The 23,396-nt window shown below is 34.3% G+C and overlaps 2 protein-coding genes across 3 annotated transcripts in view; one reads left to right on the top strand and one right to left on the bottom strand.

The window, feature by feature from the left end:
• LOC117332665 (kinase suppressor of Ras 1-like) overlaps window positions 1–4,152 on the bottom strand; it is a 45,706-nt gene extending 41,554 nt beyond the window's left edge. For both annotated transcript variants that reach the window (XM_033891658.1, XM_033891659.1), the window contains exons 1-2: window positions 3,947–4,152; window positions 1,651–1,791 (exon numbers count right to left, since the gene is read on the bottom strand). In XM_033891658.1, coding sequence (XP_033747549.1) covers window positions 1,651–1,791; window positions 3,947–4,111 — 306 coding nt within the window. In that variant the 5' untranslated portion in view covers window positions 4,112–4,152. The remainder of the gene's footprint in view (window positions 1–1,650; window positions 1,792–3,946) is intronic.
• Window positions 4,153–4,212: 60 nt separating this feature from the next.
• On the top strand, window positions 4,213–22,540 carry LOC117332666 (replication factor C subunit 5-like). The gene is made up of 11 exons (XM_033891660.1): window positions 4,213–4,374; window positions 11,578–11,642; window positions 12,434–12,570; window positions 14,148–14,227; window positions 15,953–16,026; window positions 16,333–16,492; window positions 17,694–17,775; window positions 19,743–19,872; window positions 20,166–20,243; window positions 20,593–20,647; window positions 22,003–22,540. Exons 1-11 carry the CDS (start codon window positions 4,337–4,339, stop codon window positions 22,100–22,102), a joined length of 999 nt encoding a protein of 332 aa, XP_033747551.1. The 5' UTR covers window positions 4,213–4,336; the 3' UTR covers window positions 22,103–22,540.
• Window positions 22,541–23,396: the final 856 nt, after the last annotated feature.

Raw genomic sequence — 23,396 nt, 5'->3', positions numbered from 1 at the left:
GGATAGGATTTTCTTACATTTGAAAGTACATTCCATAAATTTCATCAAGATTTTCAGCAAAACCTTTGGTATAATAAATTAATGTAAGAATTTCTTAATCTTACCCCAAAATTATACTGGAGTATTTCTGAGTGTTTCTTTATTTCTTATTAATTACAATTGGAACCATTAAGAAATCAAGCAATAAATCTAGATTCTACCATTTCCCAATAAGTAAGTATAATGAACTATTACAATCTACTACCATGTTGTATATATACAATGAAATAATCGTAAATGACGAGCGTTTATCTGTATGATATTGATGAGCTGGTTACTTCAATAGACACTGCTATACAGAGTTGAGTAATACTGATATCCCATGCCCATCACAGTAGTTATTAGTATTTTATTACTGTAGCTTTATTGGTAACATTATGTACATGTAATCCTAAGTACGTCTGCAGGCCATATTTCTCTGTATACATTTGTACTAGTGATATGTACACACTAATGCCCAACATGCCACTAATGGATTTGGTGTGCACTGTGCCTACATAAAAACATATATACAATGAATGTGCACTTAACACCAAAAATGTTTATTGGAAGATGACAATATCCATCAAAAAATCTTTGTGATTTCCAACCAATATATGCTTAATATTTCTAACTGAAACTCTTATAATTAATATATACAGAAAGAAATATTGAATCAGAAATATTAATACTAAACAAATATTGTTTTGTCCTTATATTTAATTAACAGTAATGTTTAATCATAAAGTTTTTATGATTTCAAAATCAAACAATGGCACAGACTGAATTTTATACTTGGTAGTCAAATTGGCCTTGCCAAATTTTTGTATACTTCGAATTCACTGAATTGAATATGAATAATCACCAGTCGTCCACGACAATACATGGGGAAATATATATAGTACAAGTAATTGCAGAACCAGTTCAAGATACTAGTGAATGAATCCCCTCACATATTGGTTAGGTTTATTATACTAAATCATGTAACGGGACATTTAAGTTCTAAGCAAATAGTTGGTCTGTGTATATAATTTTAAAACTAAAAATCTTTGTAACATCCATTCATGAATAAAGCATTATTAGTCTTATGTTATTTGTTTGCTAAATGTATTGCCTTGTGAACGAACTGCCATGGCTATTTTGAGAAAGTCTGTGTAGAAGCTGATGGCTACCTTACTGAAAACATATTGGAGACAGGGACCTGTCCCAGTTTTGGAAATAATTACATTATGCATCAGGGGAGATAATTGGAGGGAGGTGAGAGGGCTTTCAATATCACATTAAAAGAACATTTAAACAAATTGTTTGACTTCCCAAATCGAGTTTGTGGGAACACTGCTTATTGGACATATGTTTTGGCCCTTAAGATTTGTTATTTGACTGGGTTGACTGACAGACCTGAAGGGTTCTAAAGTTGTAATTTTATTCTCTTATTTTCTTAGCCTTTCAAAATCTCTCGTTCAACGTTCTGTATTCAGAAATTGTGTCTGTAGCCTCTGGGGCAATGTTTTTGATTGAATTAATATTGCACAAAATTTAAAAGTAAAAGGTTTTCTTTACCATTTTTTAAAACTCCAAAAAATTAAATTAAATTTTTTTCATGGTCCATACATTAATTTAGTTTTTACATACCTTGATGACATCTTTCTCCAAACCGACCACAGTGAGCCACTGTTCTGTCTTGGGATACTCTGACAATTTGTCATGGACATCGTCTGTGGCCAACTGAGCTTTGGCTACCAGCTGTTTACTGAATAGTTTGATCAGCTTACTCTGAAGTAAAGGAAAAATACAATTTAACTATAAGTTGACAACAAAATCATTTGAATAATTCGAAGAAATCTTCATTGATTATCATGCTTATATACAATATTTGTTTAGTAAATTAGAGTTCTCCACATCCTACTAAGCCTTTTAATTGTTTGTAGTTTTAAGAAACTTATAAGTAACATGTAATTTAAAAGCCAATATTACTGTGGGTAAAAAATGCAATCCTACCATCTTCTCCATTATATCATTTCACTTTCTTCTAATCAACATTCTCCATTATTATTATTATTATTATTCTCTTTATTTCCTCCACAAATGAAGATTCACAAATAGAATAATTACATCATACAATCAACATATAAACAAGAATAGTCTGAATATACATATACAAAGTTATTTCACACACAAGTAATTATATTGAAACATCAATTGTTAGCAAATTGGGTTATATTTTTAAGCATTTCATTCAGAAAATTTACATTTGCTAATCTTACATATTCGTTGTCTTCGTTAGACATGTCATAGTCTAACTTGCTTCCTAATAAAGCATTAACTAGTTCAAAATCTGATAAATTGTGAAGGTACGCAATAAAATCAATACCCAACATATTGAATAAAAAACACCATAATTTATCACGAATAGCAGTATTCTTTTCACAATGTAGAATTATATGCATTAAAGTATCGTTGTATAAAATACCACAGTAGTGGCATAAAGCCATATGGTCCAACATACGAGATGTTGTACATAATTTTATGATAGAGTGTATAGATTTATAATACTGAGGATATTTAATAGCCAATTTCCATAAATAATGTGGTTTAATCTTAGAATGAATAAATTTAAATCTGAAAAAGTCATTGTGGTTATGCATACGTTCTAACCATGCAGTTTCCTCTACTCTATATACATTTTCATAGACACTTTTTTTCCATTGTAGTTTCCCCGGAAAATACCCTAGCTTTATATAGTCAACAAAAGTCTCATACAATGAATATTTTCTTAAAATAGAAATAATGTCAGGTATAAATCCCTGTTGTTGTTCGTTGTTTACAATGAACATAAAAAATCTAGTAATAAATATCTTGTGTACTAGCATACTATTATCGATATTATAAATTCGTCCCAGAAATAATAATTTCTTGATATTAATATAAGATTCAATACTAGTCCAGCCAAGCAATGATACACACATGTCTGTCCTAGTTCTCTTTTCAAACCTTTGAATACTTTTCACAATAAAATTTTGTGCCTTTTCTAATAATAATACTTCAGTTTTGGAGAGTAACCATAGTTCACATCCGAAAAGTGCAGAAGGATACACTTTAATTTTGACTATTTTAGCAACAGTGAGAGGGTTAAGTGCGTTGGGATGAGCACCAGATTTTAGAAGAGACATAACACCAGTTTTTAATTTACAACATGCTCTAGTAGTTCTTTCAACTGAATTTCTTCTGCCGTTTAACAATATTCCGACATGTTTAATTTCTTCAACTACAGGCAGTACAAATTTGTATAGGTAGACATTTTGTATAAAATTGTTTTGATCAGCCCCCCCCCCCCCCCCCCCCCCCCCCCACAAATGAATGGTACCTTAGGTGTAAATTATATTTTGTACTGAATGGAATTATTGCAGACAGTCACAGAATATGTTCTCATGACCATTGAGTATACATAATATGCATCTAACTGAAGTAGTTATTAAATGCTGATATCAGTACTAAAAATAAAGATGAGCCAGAGCTATGACCTTAGTCAAAAGTTACAGAACATGAGAGGTAATATGCATCATAAATATACTAAGAAATGTCTTGAAATATTGTGTGCATTAAAGCAGCATATACAGTATATAGACTAAAAATTAATAAAAATAGACCACCAATAATTTCTCAAAAACTGTCAATGCATTTTTATTTTATGATGTCTGAACAATAGTATCATTATTGAGTATTATGATATTGTCCAAACCCCAGTCTCCTAAATATGTGATAAACAAAAGCGTTGATGTCCTTTCCATTTGAGTAAACATTACATAATACAGTCAATAAAAGTCTCGTCCTATATTGAGACATATATAGTGACAGCACACCTGTCTAACATTGGAGGGGAGGGAGGAGTCAATACCTTGGGGCAAAATGAAACCCTAGGGACATTTACCTCGGTGTTTCTAATCTCCTTCTGAGTAAGTTCTTCTGATGGGTCACATTGAGTCCTTAATCCGTCCAGGTGCTTAGCTGTGAAGTCGATCATTCCCTGTGCAGTTCTGCACATAGCGATGGCTTTTTCTACAGCATCATTTTCTGTGTCTGAGGACTCCGACATATTGGCCAAAGTTACCTATGTATCTTGTTTTTGGACATACTTCTACCTCTGCTTCAAGTTTTACTACCGGCTGACATGAAGATGTATGTAGTTCGTCTTTACAATAATCAATTGTAATTTGACAGGCTCCTGCAAATGACTTCCGCCATATTGGATAATTGCAATCTCGCTTGATCATGTGACCCAAGACGAGATAACACAAATTTTGCCGGGAAAGCACTGAAAATGACAACAGAGACGAAAACCAAAGCTAATCTTCCATGGTGGGTTATTTTCAACGAAGATGGTGTCAGTTGTGTATGAGACCATGGCAATGATCCAATTGTAAATTATCATGCTTTCTGCGCTCCATTCACAACAGAGACGGACCGGACCGGGGTTGATGAGTGACTGGCACAGGGAAAAAAAAGGGAGGGGGGGGGGGGGGGGGGGGGGGGGGGGGGGGGGGTTCTATGCAATTTCAGCAATTTCATGATATCTGCACTCTTCTTGTAGGCTGCAACAAATTCGAATGCTTTCTCAATTGCAATTATGAAACTAAATTTATGTTTTGGGCCGTTTTCGTACGCCTAACACCATAACCGCTATCCCACGTTGCCGCAGTATAGATGAATGAGGTGGTGTTGTAAATGAAAGGTCTTGACATACGTATAGATGAATGAAATTTTATTCGGAGACAGAGCATAGATGTTGTTTCTCTGACTCCAAGGTAGTCTGACGCAGTTAACAGATATAAGGTGTTCCTTTTATAGATAGGAACAGTAGATAGGAACTGGCCAGTTGTTTACAATTCTTAACCTTTGAACTATATCAGGTCGGGGAGAAGTCCTGATTCCACTATTATAGTGCATGGTATTCCACTATAATAGCGATATATAGCTATATAAACAGTAGCAAATTGAAGGATTTCCGCCAGAAAAGGCATACTTGACAAAAAGCGAGAGTTATGGTCGGTAGATATTTGTATTCGCTCAGAGACCTATATAAATGGGATTCGAAACATCCGCTTCTCTCGCCGAGTCGCGACCTCATCTATTGCTCTCATAACTGGAAGTATATTTAGCACGAAATCTAGCAAGACCAAGCGCTGCGGCTGCACACTAGGTGGATATCGGAGTTGTTTATATCAGTGACATGTGCCGTGCCAAGAGATGGCGACAGCTCTCTGTGCACAAGTGTCGCCGCATTTGCCCGAGATAACTTCAAACTGGCGACAGTTATACCTGTGCACTATAAAGTATATCGGCAGATGTCAACAACGATAATTAAGTAGTGTCTAACCGAAAAAAGCACCATTAAAACTATGCCTTTTTTTCTTTTTTAGAGATATTTCTTGTTTATTAGACAAATGCTATAGCAATAGTAGCTATATTTATTTGAAACACTCATCGTTGTCTCAAATGGTTAAGACCCGAGAGAATCCGCAAGTATTGAATATGAAGGTAACTCCCGAGAGCATTCGAAATATTTTGTATGCTGTCGGTGCGTTCGTTACAAGGCACATTCATATTGGTGTTACCGCTGGGGGAAGCAAGCAGGTAAAAAAAAAAAAATAGCAAAGGTCCAAAAAATTGTTTGAGTCGCGGCTATTTTAGTGAGTCGGTCGGGTAACCACAAACAAACAATTTTTTAATGATGGCCTAGTCTAAAGTAAAATGACAAAAAAAAAAAATACTGTCGTGTATGATGATTGATAATATTTTTTTATTATTTAGTATTGAAAACTTTGATAGTGCTTAGGTCATGTACCAATGGTAGATCTTTTCTTCTTTGGCTTTCTGAAAAGAAAAAAAAATCAAGTTTAATAAGTATGATACATTATGGTATAGAATGGACAGTGAAGCTTCTATAAGATTTAATTTTGAAACATTTAAATTTCAAATACCCTGTAGTAAATTCATATGCCCCAAATGTTGATTAAACTTTTTCGTAAATTGAAAATTAACCTATATATATATATAATTATATAAATCTGAATCATTTTTACACAAATGAAAATATGAATGACCCATTTAAGTTTAATTGGGGAATGAGGAGGACACCTGAGGGATTTTTGTCTTCCAGAGTACAGGTAAATATTTAGATTGTATACTGCACAGCATGCATCTAGTGAACTCTAGTGATTTGGGGAGATGGACATGGCCAGCCTCAGGACAGGTGTTGACAATGAGACACACCTGTTGATTGATGTATATCTCAAAGGTAATAAAGGTGTGGTCAATGTCCCTATGGTTTGGATGGAGTGGGGGAGTCCAGGTGATCACCATGACAACATTTTTTTCTGTAGACCCAGAAGTACAGGTACATACAGGTATACTCTACACTTATTATTCTTAATGGACCCCCCTTTGTGTTTATTAGGAGATGCCCCATGACCAGGTGTTAATGTTTTTATCAAAGGTAAGGTGTGATCAATGCCCCAAAGGTTGGGATGGAGTAGGTGGGGGGTGGGGGGATAGTTTAGAAGCAGTTAAATAAATAAACATTATATGTAATTATAAACGAATATAACATATACATAACATCTTATGCAAATATATATTGGTCATAATGGAAAAAAGAAATATAACTTTTTTGATTTTATTAATTCCCCCCACAATACAATAAAATATATACTGCAGTATTTAATGTTTTGCTATATGTGCAAAACATATCATAGCTATTATTCCAACACACTCATTCCTCGAATAATCCCTGCAATAGTTTAGAAGCTGTTAAATAAATAAACATTATATGTAATTATAAACTAATATAACATATACCATTAACATCTTATGAAAATATATATTGGTCATAATGGGAAAAAAATGTGCAAAACATATCATAGCTATTTTTCCAACACACTTATTCCTCGATCAATCCCTGCGATTCTGTATCAAATATCTGTTTTGAAATACTAATTAATTTACAAAAATTATAATATTTAATTTACTTAAATTAGACTGATTTATGCTTTTTCAGTTAATTCCAAATAATGCATTTTTTCAATAATGGCTTTATTATTCATGATATCAATGTTAACAGAAGTCATGATTACACTATATAAAATTCTACAGATTATTGCTATCAAATCACTAATCTAATTATAAATATGATGATAAAGTTGAATTGAATATAATTAATGGATAGTTTAAATTATATACACCTTCCGGTTAAAAACAAAATAGGCGATAGTATACCTGCCATCTTTTTCTCTTGCTTTGTTTATTAATTTTCACTGCGCGATAACTAAATATTCACAATGAATTACACAACAAATGTGACTTTATGCGATACAGTAACTATCGAGCAACAATTATTTGAAAACCGTGTTGAAATTGATCAATAAATAAAAAAGGAGTTTAACGTAAACTGAGACCATGTAGCATCGTCTTTAACACCAGACATAAGCTAACCAGCATGGTAATCGCCGTGAAAAGATCGTTCACATGTGCACAGTCTTTGGAACATAAAGTACGACAGAATACGTTTTATTCCCACTAAATTTCTTAATGAAATACTTGTTTAGATAAAAATATGCACTTACGTTTGATTCCCGTGATTTGTTATCGGATTATAGTCTTCTATGAGCCGTCATCAACCTGACCATGTTTCAGGCGTACCTTCAATATGGCATAAACAGTTGGATCAGCAATGCACTCTGGGATATATTACCCTAACTTCCGCTCTGCGGTGTCATTTGGTAAGCCAATGAGCTTGTCGCGAATCCCTTTAGTATATAGGTCTCTGATTCGTGGTGGTTATAGCAAACAAAGAAATCATCCGTGTATTTTCAAATATAGTGTTAACTTAACATCATGATTATTTAATTGTGACTGGACATCTCTTAATTATTGCCAATCAAGGTATTACCTGAAAACCTGCGACCTCATGCTAGGTATGCAGGCCACACAAGGTGTCGCTTGTGGTTAATTTGAAAGGATCGGCCGCCCGGTCATGCTAAGTGACGTGATAAACATTCATATCCAGTCAAAACAATCCACAGGTGTCCCAATTAGAGATGGATAATTTTGCAGGTATCAAACATATGTTTGGTAGATAATACGACTGGGCGTACAGTGGAACTTCGTTAGCTCAAACTCGACGGGACCACGAGAAAACTTTGAGTTATCCAAGTGTTCGAATTAAGCAGGTTGTCATTTTTGGTGCAAAGTTTGGTCAATATTTGTCAACATTATATAATCATTATAACTCCGCTCCGTCACTCATCAGTTATTTCCATGTGTATATTAGAACAGGAAGTTGGGCTGCGCATGTGCATATAAAATGTTACTGTTACTGAGTTGGCGTGTTATCCTATTTAATAGACAACGCTGACCGTTACAGTCGTACTCTGAACACCTCGGTAGTAATTACGCTATTGTTTCAGCAGTTTACAGATTTAATAGGCACCGGTGACTGTTTCATTTCTAAACCTCTAAAAACATCAGCCGAGTAGATCTACCGGTGTGTCAGAGATTAGTTCCGTTTGAGCGAGCGGGTAGATGAGTTGTTGACTATCGTGTGTACTATTATCCACGACCGCCTTAGGACATTACCTGATGTAAGTTAAAACAGTACTTTTTATCACCGACAATTTTTTAATGAATTTATGAAACACTTACAATAGCATATAACACTTGGTAGGTTTGTAGTGCTGATACAAACAGAATTTTGATGTTGAAAAAATGTCGGCGTTTACCACCGATCGTTGTTGGACACACAAATAATCCTTCAAGTTATTTGATCATTTCAAGTAGGATTTTTATTGTTGGGACCAAATTTCACTTCGTATTATCCGAGTTTTTCGAGTTTTCCGAATTCGAGTTTTCCGAGTTTTTTTTCTAGGATAAAGAGAGAATTCAGCCGGAACTGACGAACTACTTCGAGTTAAGCAGGGTTTTCCGAGTTCGAGTTAACAAAGTTCCACTGTGTTTAAAAGCGGACATGCTGATGTTCTGACCTAATTTTATCAACATATATCGCCTATTTTTACAGTAGTGCTTTCGTAAACGCAACAGGTTATGTAGACTATGCTTTCGATGTATTAAAGAGACCATTTATTACAAAAATAAAGCGATAGTTTCTGATTCAGATAAAAAATATAGCCATGCGGAGATTATACTGTACAAATGTTTAACTTTTGTGTCACAAATGAAACGTGTACTGTACGATTTTGGGGCCTATAGGATACGCATTGCCTGAGCAGCTACGCGCAATAACCATCATAGTTATTGCGAAATGAAGAACGTTTTTTTTTTAACGATCAATTGATATTGAATTTTAAAAATAAAATACATACTACCGTGCATTCCGCTTAATTGGGTTGCCTATTTGCGGGGGCTTTTTACCCGATTAACCGACTTATGCAATAAGCCGAAATGCACGTTGCCATCTTGGATTTGGTCCGTAATGGTTGTCAGACTTGGGTCGATTTTGGATGAAAATATTTGCGTTATTATTGTTAATAAACAGTGTTTTTGTTTGTGCTTTTACTGATGTCAAATTGTCAGATTACTATTACTTCTATAAAAATACATGTATTAAAATAATAAAACCTTACAGATTGTTTCTTATTCGCAACACAGTACAATCGTAGCACCTCAAATCGGGGGTCATACATCCCTGTTTCATCCACGTGTTCCTAATTTGACATACGATCTAAGGACTCGTGGACAATTACAGCTAAAATCATTTATGTTTATCAAAGAGACATTCTTTTGTTCGCTATGAAGTTTAAAATATTCCATGTTTTCAATTGCCAAAGCACAGAGATCGGAGAAACCGAGTTTATTTGGGTCGTTTCCTGTGGTATAAATATGACTTGACACTGGCAGTCACTGATAAAACAACACAAAATCCAATATAGTGTTTTTTTTAACCAGTTCTAATCCTTACCTGAATAGGAATTATAAGCTAACGTCGGGCGTCTGTCCTTTTATCTGCTCGCTACTGTTTTATTAATAACTCGCCTGTGTACCGGTGTCGTCACATTTCCCCGTGGCGAACCCCTCACTTTTGATTCGACACAGTTAGCGGTGATATCAATCGATCTGTAGCAATGTCAGACCCAGGTCAAAACCTATTGTTTTGGTTTCTGCTTAGAAGATTTTACATCCCAGAAGTAAAAGTTTAATTGTCTAGTAGCTTAATTATGCTTTTAAACCCCCATTACGTTGGCCTGCTGCTGACTCTAAAAATAACATTTAATTTTACCCATAATTCTTAATCGATTTCCTGTTGGGGGGAAAACCCCACGAGGCAGAATCAACAACAACACAGCTCTGAATATGACAAAAACCTGCCATAACATTATCGTTTAAGGTAATATTTTACCGTTCTTTGACATTATAACCATCTTGATTACCCTATTTGTTGATAAATGTCTAAAACTTAAAGAAATACGTGATGACTTTCATGAAAATCGAAGCATTTTATATTTTTTTTGTCAAATTATCGTAGTCGAATAACTGGAAAATACGACTTTTCCAACCCAATTAAACAATTTTTTTAACATGATTCAAGAGAAAATGGTTTTGGTTTTTGACTTTTTACCCCAATAAACGAAATACCCTATTAAGCATTGCCCGATTAAGTGGAATGTACTGTATCATTTATCTTATTTATAAATGTGCCATTGTTCAGGCCGCTGTTGTTACGTATCGGATAAAGGGGCGGATTGCCTCGAAAATTTAACAAGCCTCATTGTCCACACTGTTTGAATTACTTCTTTGCCCCATATATTTATATACACATGTACTTGAATCAACACTTTCGTTGAAGTTTTGAAATTTAGGTCTCGTAATGCATGGTTGAAAATTTTAAGTTATTTTTAGCTCACCGGTTACGAGTAACCGGGAGCTAATGCTGTCACCCCGGCGTCCGCGTCAGCGTCCCACCCCAAAACTTTAAAGTTTTTGGAAAGCTTGTAAGTCCAAAAGTATGCACCCCATGTCCTTCTAATTTGGTTTATACCTTCATTAGAGGTCTAGGAGTGATGCTATGGCAAAATCATGCAGAAAAAAATTGTGATTTTTTGCATTTTACCATTTTGTGGACTTAACTTTTTTGGCACCAAAACCCACTAAAGTTTTTGGATTAAGTTTTTGGAAAGCTTGTAGGTCCAAAAGTATACACCTCATGTCCATCTAAATTGGTTTATACATTCATTAGAGGTCTAGGAGTGATGTTATGGCAAAATCATGCAGAACAAAACTGTGATTTTTTTGCATTTAACCATTTTGTGGACTTAACTTTTTTGGCACCAAAATCCACTTTAAAGTTTTGGGGTAAGTTTTGGAAAGCTTGTAAGTCCACACCCTTCTAATTTGGTTTATACATCCATTAGAGGTCTAGGAGTGATATTATGTGACATACAATTTCAAAATGACATGCTTATACATACATAAAAAATGAATGCATAGTGTGATTGCTGCCGCCGGTGAGCTTTCGCAATCATTGATTGCACTTGTTTTCTTACTTTTCAGGGTGGAAAAATACCGGCCTAAACAGCTAGATGACCTCATATCACATGCAGATATTATCACAACAAGTAAGGAGAACAAAATGACTTATCTCCCTTGACCCGATGTTTCACTATAAGGGCTATTCCATTAAAACATGTATATGTACTTGACTCCAGAATTTATCGCTTTTGTCCGTGGTTGGGTTTCCTACCTCTTATATATGTAGTTCTATTACATATAATGGAAATTTATATAGGTGGTACTCCTGAACAAAAACTGGATCCCCAGGGTGGGGTAGATATTTTACTGGAATAGCCCTAATATATATATATATATATATATCAAGCTTTGGGGGGAGGGGGATTTTTTATTTTGTAAATTCATTATATATTAAGAATGTAGTTTGTGAAAATGATAACATTAAGAAATTGATTACTTGCATTCAATTCTCTTCCATTTAAGCATATGTTTAAATTATAATTTATATTTTGTTCAGCAAAACCTGCTCATCTATTTAAGTAAACAAATGTTGAAAATGTTAGAATTTTGGATTTGAGAACAAGGTTTATGATTCCCTTATCGGTGAAACCGGGGTGACTATAGGTGTTCGTTGTCTGTCTTGAATTATGTATGTAATGGCTTCAGTAGCTTCAATCCTTGAGGGATTTTGATCAAAGATCACACAATGATAACTGTAATATCTTGGACAAGTTGTTTGAATTTCCAGGTTTTGGATCAAGTTCATTGTTACTATTTTTAGTCGGGGCCAGTAAACCTATACTACCTGCATGATAAATACTCAGTCTTTGTTACATAAATACTCAAATCAGTCCCTATAATTTTTACTGTGTCCAGTGATAAATTTTGTACATTCCAGTTGACAGATTTGTAAAGGAGGACCGGCTCCCCCACCTGTTGTTCTATGGACCGCCTGGTACAGGGAAAACCAGCACCATTTTGGCAGTTGCCAAGCAGATCTACTCACCAAAAGAATTCAATTCTATGGTCTTAGAGGTGAGATAAATCTTTCAGGGATTTTGAAGGGAGGGTGCTTTTTTGCTTAATGTAGGTCTGGTTCCTAAAATGTTTCCTACCAACACGTGTTTCTGATAAAGGGAAAATACATAAAACCGGAGAGGCTATTGCCAAACGTTTTGACGTAATGTTAATCTATGCTGACCCTTTAGAATAGATGTTGGGATTCACTTTATATTATAAACAGGAATTCTCAGTTGTAATTACTGGTATTTTAAGTGATCATTTACCATTTACTATTTCACTTTGAAAAGACGCCCATACACTACGTCGCAGAAATGCACCAGCAAAGTACCAATTTGTCATATTGATGAAATTTGAGAAACATTAAAATAGATCAAAAATTGATATTGATGAAAGTATATAAATAGTGACAAAAGCAGAAGTTTATTATTCTTTTCAAATTATATTTATTGAAATGTTATGGGGAAAAAAACATGTTGCTAGATGTTTTTTTATGAAAAGAAGAATAGCTTTGACAGACAAGGGGAGATAATAATAATAAGTTTTGGGAATTGGTTTGATTTTAACATTAATGATCAGATATGATCTGTGTCAACTGATCGATTTCCGATTATTAATCGATCAGCCTACCATTACATAATTCTCCGAAACTATTTTTTTTTTACCCCAGAATAGAATAGGTCTATTTCCTTTAGGCAGATTTTGCCTCCATTTTGATTTTATACTAGCTTTATTCATGTAATTTCGTATCTTTATTTTTTATTATACCATTTCAACATTTTAATCTTTGTTGATGAACATGTTTATTTTGTGATTAATTATGGTAGATAACATGATTGATAGGAAGTTATGGTTAAGAGTAAAATGACATAGAACTTCCACTCTCTCTAGTGATAATGAAAGTATAACTTACACTTCTGGTTTTGAAAGCAATCATCAAAGTAGACATGTCATAATCCATTATTGGGAGTCGCTTGTCTTTGGGATTAGATATTGATTATAATCGATGATCAGGAAAACACTAATAACAGTTAATTCTCAAATTCAATTTCCGATTTACACAAGATAAGGTTGGAAATATCTGAAAACACATAACTAGTTATTATTTAGATAATTCATAATCAGCTGAATAAAAAAAGAAAATATCAATAAAAAATTAAGCTTCTTCTCAATGTCTATATAAAGACATATATGACAGGGTGAGGACCCATTTAGGGAATTGGTCCATTTAGAAATTGTTCCCAAGTAATGTAACAGAAATGTGTCGATATTGACAAAATAAGTAAATTGTGACTGGTATTGAACACTTACTTCATGGGTTTGAATCTTAAGAAGCAGTATGTTTTTGCTTTTGAACCAGAAAATGTATGGTGTCTTAGTATATCTCTATATCTATTTAACTCATTGCTGTAGTAAATGGGAGAGTAATTTTATTCCAAGTCAGAACAAAGTTTGATAAATCAGAAGTCTGACATTTGAGAACTTAGCCTTAAGTTTGCAATTAGAAGTATTGTTATTTTTATTCTTCAAAAATTGACAACAAATACAGAATTTAAAGTGACTTATGATGGTATTATTTAATTACAATACAGTTGAATGCATCTGATGACCGTGGAATTGGAATAGTGAGGGGACAAATCCTGAGTTTCGCCAGTACAAGAACAATCTTCAGGTAAACACAGCTGATATAGGTTGATTTTGGTATTGTTTCCAGTTAACAAAGTAAGGTATTTTTAAGACTGATGTATAGTGCTGCAACAAAATGCTTCCCTCTGTGTACGATAAGTATTGCGATACTTGTCTCACAATACATTTGTTTTGCAAATACATACATGCCATATTTTCAGGAGACCAATAAGGGAGATTGATGATTGTTTTAAGGGAGTTTTGCCTAAAATAAGGGAGATATGTGTGCGATATGAATATCAACATTTTTACTCAATTTTAAAGCAATAAACTCATTTTGAAAGTGATAAAGAATATTTATATTTATTTGGGATATTAATCATACTGTATATGCAAACAACAAAAAGTTGTATAGGTTAAAAAATGCAATAAGTATACATTCTGATTCTGATGATATGAAATTATTTTTTGATTTTTTATGTAACACAAAAACATTCACAGCTTTATGCATATTACATAACAGCATTTGAAAAGGGTAGATTATGATTACATGTAGCTAAAGATTAAGACAAGCAAGTTAATCATTTGTCAGTTTGGATTTTCTTAAAATGAGAGGGCTTGATCCACTCTGAGGGAACACATCATTTGTAAAGATCGCCATGAAATGTCCTGTGGGATCCCTAATGTTGGACCATTTAGATATAAAAATATTCCAAGTGTGCAAGTGATGTTCATGTTCGGAGACTGCAGTAAATCTTATCATGATCATTCCAGATTTTGTATATTGTCTCTGTCATGGACGGTACAGTCATTGTAAACATCATGATTGATCACTACGACCAACCGATGTACTAACTTTGACAGTTTTATGGAAAAAAATATCGGATTTCATCATGTTGTCGCTGATCCACAATACACATTCTACATATTCTAGCGCAAACATGACACTAGCCGGAGCCGGAGCTTGCTGTGTCCAACAGGCGCCATTTTGATTGAGTGATCACGTGAACAGATGGATCACATGATCACTAAATTTAGCCAAATCTCATTAAATCTTGTGGAAAAAACTACCGAATTATAAACAAAATGGCGTCAGCCAAAATACCAGAGGGAATTACCAAATACGTGAATTCAAATTCGGCTCTCCTCCTGGGAGGAAATAAATGACTTGAAAATAAGGGAGATTTTGTCTCACGCCGGGAGGTATGGCATGTATGCAAATAATAGATTTAATTTATAACCATCTGTTTCACTTGCACAGAACCAAAAAATTTAAAATATGTGATTTCATTGAAGCAGACAATTCTTCCAATTCTAAACAATCACTTGATGAAAGTGTTTACACTTGCTGGTTTTGGAGGATTCTAATATTTTCACAGAAATCCAGAAACAACCTGATCCAGAAAACCATTGGCGTAAAAATAATGTGAACTGAACAGTGCCATTTTCACTGGATACATATGCATCCTCTAGTTGATTACCTTTGCAGCACTACTGATGTAGTGGTTTACTAGTTATAATGCAAAGTAAACACAGAATGTTCTGGGAGAAGTTTTAGCTGAAGACATTTAAAGACATTGCTCATGTGCATTCACCATATATATGCAAATTTAAAGAGAATGTTTTAATTCATCAGTCCAGATGAGTTCAAGGATTGTTTCAAATATATGGAGTATCATTTAATATGATTTTATTCAATACTTTTTGAGGGCGGGAAAATTGAAATAGAAATTTGAAATTATATTCTCTATTTTTGTCCATTATCCTGTAGGTCTGGCTTCAAGATAGTGATTTTAGATGAAGCCGATGCCATGACTAATGATGCACAGAACGCATTGAGAAGAGGTAAGTCTACCACTCAAATTACACTGTGTATGGACATAGGTATTAATAATTAATCATTTGCATATTTTCATTGTTTTATCAAATTAAACATGTTAGATACAGCTGCCCCATACTATTAAACTCCAAATTATTATCGGTGATACTTTCCAGAAATACTTTAAAAAAAAATTTTTTTTTTTTTTGTAGTTTTCTTTTAACAAAAAAAGATTTTACAAAATAATTTTCCATACAACTGATATAAAAAAAAATCTACAATGATGCACAAGAACTATTTTTTCATCATTGTTTATATTTTCTTCCTTTCAGTGATAGAAAAGTTTACAGAGAACACCCGATTCTGTATAATCTGTAACTACTTATCAAAGATAATCCCCGCACTACAGTCCAGATGTACGCGATTCAGATTCGGGCCCCTTGGTACAGAGCAGATGGTTCCAAGGCTAGAACATGTCATTGCAGAGGAAGGGTAAGTGTATCCCACAATCAACTATTTATGTCCAAATCTTGTGTGGTAGAACTTTACAAAATAGTAAAACTGGGTGGAGGGTTGAGTTTCCATGTCCAAATCCTGTGTGGTAGAACTTTACAAAATAATAAAACTGGGTGGAGGGTTGAGTTTCCAAGTCCAAATCCTGTGTGGTAGAACTTTACAAAATAATAAAACTGGGTGTAGGGTTGAGTTATCATCAGGGTGCGAAAAAAGCACTCGTCCACTCGTCCTGCACGAGTAAAATTTGGCTGGGGACGTGTGAATGTCGTCGTGCACTCGTCCCTGGTGACGAAGTAAATTTCAAAAGAAAATAATAAATAAGTCATGTTTATACATATCGTCTTTGGCGTTTATTCCAAGAATTCTCTAGAATTTTCTAAACAAATTACAATTAGATCATACTTAAAGTAAGTTTTATCGAGCAGTGACCCTCTCTCCGCGATGCTCTGCAGAAGCGTCTACGTGATACTGATGCGTTTATGTGATCAAGAAGGGCGAGACCAATACAGTTAAATGATGGAAATAAATCCGGACCCGGTATCATAGCAATTACGACAATTTTTAATGACACTCAGAATGACAATATTTAAACACAAGGGAGTCACACTGCTGAACACTTTTGTATCACGTTTTTGTATATTCTAATACCTAATATAAAGTATCACAGGCGAATACATGATTGAACTTTATTTAAAACAAAATCTGGACAAAGGTTTTACTTTTTAGAACCGACTTGTTAGTTCCTGTTAGGCCATGGCGAAGTGAACGATATACTGGGTCGTTTTTTTTTATGAAATGTTCACAAAACTGCAGTTCAAATTGTATAATTACAACTAGTAAAAATCAAAACATTTTTTAAATCATTTACACAGGTTTGGTGTGTGTTTTTTTTTCAATTGAAAATTTTAAGACAGAGGGACGAGTGATTCTAGTTGAGGGACAAGTGGTTCTCATGAGGCACTCGCCCCCTTGGACAAGTGCTTTCAAAAATATTTTTCTCACCCTGATCATATCAATGTCCTGTATGGTAGAACTTTATCGAATTATGAGATTTAATTGGCGTTAAGTTTATACCATGTCTATGTTCTATATAACCTAATCATTTAAGTGGATGGATACTCCAGCAGCAAATGTGTGTTTGTCATCACACTGATGTTGATACCATGGTTTGTTACAGGGTGAACATCACTGGTGACGGTATGAAGGCTATCGTGACACTTGCCTGTGGGGACATGAGGAGGTCTCTCAACATTCTCCAGGTACAATTCACATTGACAATATAAAGGAAATAGTGACACTCGCCTCAAGATTTCGAAAGCATGTGTTAAAGATTGTTTTTCAGTTCGACAATCCTAAAATGGCTATTAAGATAAAAAAATTCCACCCCGCCCCCACCAAAACTTTTTTTTTTAAATCGGAATGAAAGAGCAGTTTCACACATTGCAGATCATGTAACATTCTGTTTAGATTACAGGTCCTCATTAGGCAGGTTTTTTAAGGACTTTTTGGGGCCGATAATGGGCCCCATTCCCAGTTGAAGTCAAGAATTTAATCCTGAAAATATCTTTCCCAATTCACCAATTTTTTTCCCAATAGGCAGCAAAAAGCCTCATCCTAAATCAGTGAGGAAAACCCTGTTGACTATTGATGGTAAGAGATGAATGACTTCTTAACAAACCAATCAAGATGTAACTGGCAAAATTTCATCAGAGTCTGTTTCCCCTCATCATCTGGCATGTTGGGTCATTATTTAATCCATAATATCTGAGTTTTCCGAATGCCAATCAAAGCAAGATGGCTGCACCCACAGAAAACCACTTTACGTCTAAAACCATGCATTTTTTTTTTTTTTTGCACAGAGAGTGCATAGTTTGTGGATTTTCCTTTCTTATAAAAATAAAAATAAATACAAAACAGAGAGACAGGTAGATCAGAGGCTATTTATATTTTTGTAGAACAGTTCAAGTAGCACATATTGCCCAACAAGGCATATAAGAGACTGCTTTTGATAAAAAAAAAAAAAACCTGTTGAATGGTAAGCATTGAGGTCAATGGGACATTACCTCTTTTAAAATAGTGTCAACATGAATTTGGATGAGTTAAATAAACAACTAATCGGTACTACCACAAGAGCGTATCCTCACCCTCGGGGCCCCAAATAATCTATTCCTCGTTTTATAGTTGCCTCCCTTCTCACAGGACCATTATAGTTTTGCAAGAAATTAATCATCCTCATACCACCACCTAAAAAGAAGTGAAAAGCCTGATGTAGTGCAAGGTATAGTACAGGGGAGGTAACTGTTGATATGACTGGAAGGGGAATAACTCTTGCTTTCTTAATATGTTTTGTGTAATCTATTGATGCATACATGATAAAATAGCTAAGTATTAATGAACTATTTTCATTTGGTTACAATCAAAGACCTGAATCCTTTTTGCATATACCAGAGATGAACAATTTCAGTCTTTAAGTTGTGTTCATACAAAACAGGAATTCATAAAAGAGTCCAAAACTTCTAGCTTTTTGCCTTTAGCTTTTCATCTCCGGTGTAATATGTTTTGACATTGTCTTTGAAGTGTATTGTTTAACTGATCATGGTATTAGTGATAAAAATTGATTTTGTTTTCATCATTGTAGTATTATGGTAATCATTAATCTATTATAATTTGTTTTATAAGTAAACCAAAGAATAACTGAGTTGTATTTAAATGAACATAAATTAATTTTGAAGAAATATAAACTTTTGCTATTATCTTTAAGCTTTGAATTAAATTATGAGCTCTAACAAACATCAATGATAATGATTTTCAAAAAACTGGTTTGGTCCGAGAGTGTCACACTACCTTTTGACAAATATACAAAGGAAGAGTTACTAGGTGTAGTGTTAAACTGGTTTTGAGCTATTTTTTTAAAGAAATGGCCTTGTGTCATTCCCTTACTCCCAAAAAATTCAATTTTGGTGTTGATTCCTTAGTTTTTATTTCATTTGTGTGATAATATTTAATTACCAAAAATTATCTGTTCACCTCTAACTGAACAAACCTTTATTACAGTGTATTCACATGGTGTATGACAGTGTATCGAAACAAAACGTGTATACCTGTGTTGGCCACCAGCTACGCCCCGATTTTGGTGTTGATTCCTTAGTTTTATCTCATTTGTTCGATAATATTTAATTATTTAAAATTATCTGTTCGCCGCTAACTGAACAAACCTTTATTACAGTGTACTCACATGGCGTATGACAATGTATCGGAAGACAACGTGTATACCTGTGTTGGCCACCCGCTACGACGAGACATTGAGAACATCGTCAACTGGGTCCTTAATGAGGGTTTCACTGTCGCCTATAACAGTATCCTTTATTTTGTACCTTAAGTGAAAATTTTGGTATTGAATCATCTCAGATTCCACCCTGAGGAACAGAGATATTTTATTAACTATGCATTATTGATGATTTGAAGAAACACTTTTTAAAAAGAAAAACCATCAGTGCTGAATTAAATCTTGTTCAGTCACTTACCAGTAACTCATTGTTGTCATTTTAAATTGTGGCAAAAATTTGAAGAAAAAAAAATGTATACACATTATCTACACTAAAAAATGTGAAAAATTTATGCTTGTGTTATCTTTCTTTGACTTGCTAAGATATTTTTGATCTGAAAACTGCCAAAGGCCTGGCACTGCAGGACATTTTGACAGAAGTCCATCAATATGTTCACAGAAGTAAGTGAATACTTGCCTGGTATCTTATATAACCCAAGCTTATCACACTTTGGCCATGGGAATTTAATTAGTTTGGTTAGATAATGATTTTATGAATTTAAATAAACTTATGTTTGGGATGAAAAAGGAATTTGGATGTTACGATATGTTACTTTTAAGATGTTAAATCAGTATACACTGCTCCCCCCATAATAATGGTACTTTTAACAAATGTCATTAATATGAAAGATAAGAATTATCCTTAATATCTTGATTATTATTATTAAGCAATATTCTAAATTCAACAAGTATTGGTTATGTATGTTATATCTGTTATATATGATATCTGTTCATGTTTTGTTTTTTTCAGTTGATTTACCTGTGCATGTAAAAATACACCTGTTGGAAAAAATGGCCGATATTGAGTAAGTTAAACCTATAATACTTTATGAATAACTTGGTTTAAAAATTCAATTTTCAATGCCCAATTCCATAAATGTATTTATTTGATTTTCACATTGACATCTAGTCGCTGAAACTCCCTTTGAGCTGGATGGGGACAGGAAGAGAAAGTGCTTACTTAATTTAATGCAAAATGGTCTATTGTTTTCTTTAATTTAAGCCTTAGCTGTATAAAACCTGGTGATCCTGGGCATCAGATTCTAGGACATACAGTACTGACATTTCAGGTGCATGATTAAGGCTCACCTTCCAGGTGCACAGAGTTTAATGATTATTTCGTGTCCCAGAAGCTATTAAATGTCACCTGCTTCATAATAATAACTTATTTATTTTATGGAGGCATTCTTTTTACATTTGACTGTATGCAGATATTAACCCCTTGATCTATCAGTTTCTTATTGGTTTTCCTTTATGTAACAACCCTTCATGGCTATGGCTTGTTTGACAGGTAAGATTTCTTAGTTCCTGAATCATTTCATATACCAAAACATAAACATTGCCCAATATTGAATTAGATGCTGGGCAGTATCCAGTGTTTTTGGGCTTCTACATTTTGTGAGGAAGAAGCTCTCTTTGTCTATACCCATAAAGATGATCCTTAAATACTGTGTGTGTGAAAATGATGAGCCAAACAAGGAGATTCATTCAATGGTGTGATTTATTGGAGCGTGTTGTGGTCATGTTTCAGCTGTCAACAACGCTCCCTATAGCCGAAACATAGCCCACCCTGTATTGATTAAATACCCTGTGTACATTGTTCTGTAGGTAGGGCATTAAAAGTTACCTGCTGCCCCTTTTGCATGATTCTCCATGACCACTTAATCTAGATCTTGGTTTTTCTCCCTCCCTTCTAGCAAATTTTATTCTGCCTTATGTCTCCCTTCACACTGCCTCATTTTAGCCTTTTGTTGAGCGTTCAGCCCTTTGAGGTAGACTTTGGGTACTGTCCCCTAGCCAAGACATACCAGAGTCCATAACGATGGTAGTTGCTCCTCCTGCTTAGCATTCAGCATTTAGGGAGTGGATCGACTAGTAAGCCCCCTTGTCAGTATAATTTTACCATGTGGGGTATTATGCTAGGTGTCTTCAGCAGTATGCTTCAGTGAGATAACACTATAAAGTCGGCCATCACAAAGAGACGAACACAAACATACCTTAGCCTCCCAAAATCGCCACACACATACAATACACACATGCATCTCTCTCAAGACCGTCCTTAAATTACCCCAGTTTTTGATAGGACATTTAACAATACTAAAGTAAACCAAACCTAATAAACATTTATCAATATAATTTCAATCCTCTTTATCTTTTCTAGGTACAGACTAGCATCAGGAACCAGTGAAAAAATCCAACTGAGTTCTTTAATAGCAGCTTTTCAAGTAGCCAGAGATCTGATAGTCCAAGAGGCTGAGTAACTGTAAAAATAGAATAATAAAATCAATTACAAAGCGACCACAGACCGGGAATATAAGATAGCATCAGGTGTCCAAGATGTCAGAAAAGGAAAAGAAAAAAAACCCATGTAAATACAGGTCTTTTCTAAAAGATAAAAGAAAATATTTGAAGTTTTATAGTTGCTTATGACATAATGATGTTCAAAAGGACAATATTTTGGGACATAACATTATGTACTATACATACATTTTTGTATGTGTATATTAATACAATCCACAAAAAGTGCTAATTAAGATCATGGAAAACATGCAAAATTGTTAATATATAGAACAATGATTATATTTGCAAGAACATCAGAGAGGTCCAATGAGTTATCAGATGTATATGTAAATAAAATGTGTGTATGAAAGTGTGCATGGATGTACAATGAATGTGAAATAAAATATTTACAATATACAGATATGTTTTTCTTTGGTCTATGTATGAGAAGTTGTACAACCTCACGTTTAGCTGTAGGTAGCCTATTAAACAGGAGTTTGTAAGCAACTTCTCCCCAATAAACAAGAGTCCCAGATGTATCTAATATTAGGCCTGTAGCATGCTGGAATGAAAGACTACCAAGTTTGTTAGAATAAATGAAGCTGACCTGGTCATAAAGGTGTAATGTATTGAAATCTTTAATGAATTCTCATACACGTATTTACCAAGATAACCAGAGAGACTCTACTGGACCTGTAGCATCCTCGGATTACTAAATAGCTACCAAGTTTGTTCAAATGAATGACATTGACTTGCTTTCGAGGTCATAAAGGTCAAATGTGTTTAAATCTTAAATAAATTCTCAATAACTAAGGAGAACCATTGAATTCAGAGATCCGAAACTTGGCCAGTAGTATGCTGGGATTACTAAAGGGCTACCAAGTTTGTTCAAATAAATGACCTTGACTTACTTTCGAGGTCACAGGGACCAGGTATTCTAAAATATTTTAATGGCCATAGTAAGTGATCCAGAATAATGCTATTGGGAAGGTAACATCCTGGGATGAAGGAGTACCAATTTTGTTCAAATTAACAACCTCGGCTTACTTTCAAGACCACAGGTGTCAAATAGGTTTATAAGGAACTGTGATCATCATTTGGGCCAGGAATATGTCGTATTTAATACAATTCTAAAGCTACTCTCATATTGATATACTGAGATATTCAGCTAATAGTAGCAGCCAAATATTGAAATCCGTCAACTTAGTTGCATTAGTAACAGCGATACAGGCCCATTGAGCCTGTTTTAATAGACCCTCGACATGACTTGGGTAA

The sequence above is a fragment of the Pecten maximus genome, chromosome 8 (genome assembly GCF_902652985.1).
Source record: "Pecten maximus chromosome 8, xPecMax1.1, whole genome shotgun sequence".
In the NCBI taxonomy this organism is placed as follows: Eukaryota; Metazoa; Mollusca; class Bivalvia; order Pectinida; family Pectinidae; genus Pecten; species Pecten maximus.
This window is presented reverse-complemented; position numbering and strand designations above follow the sequence as displayed.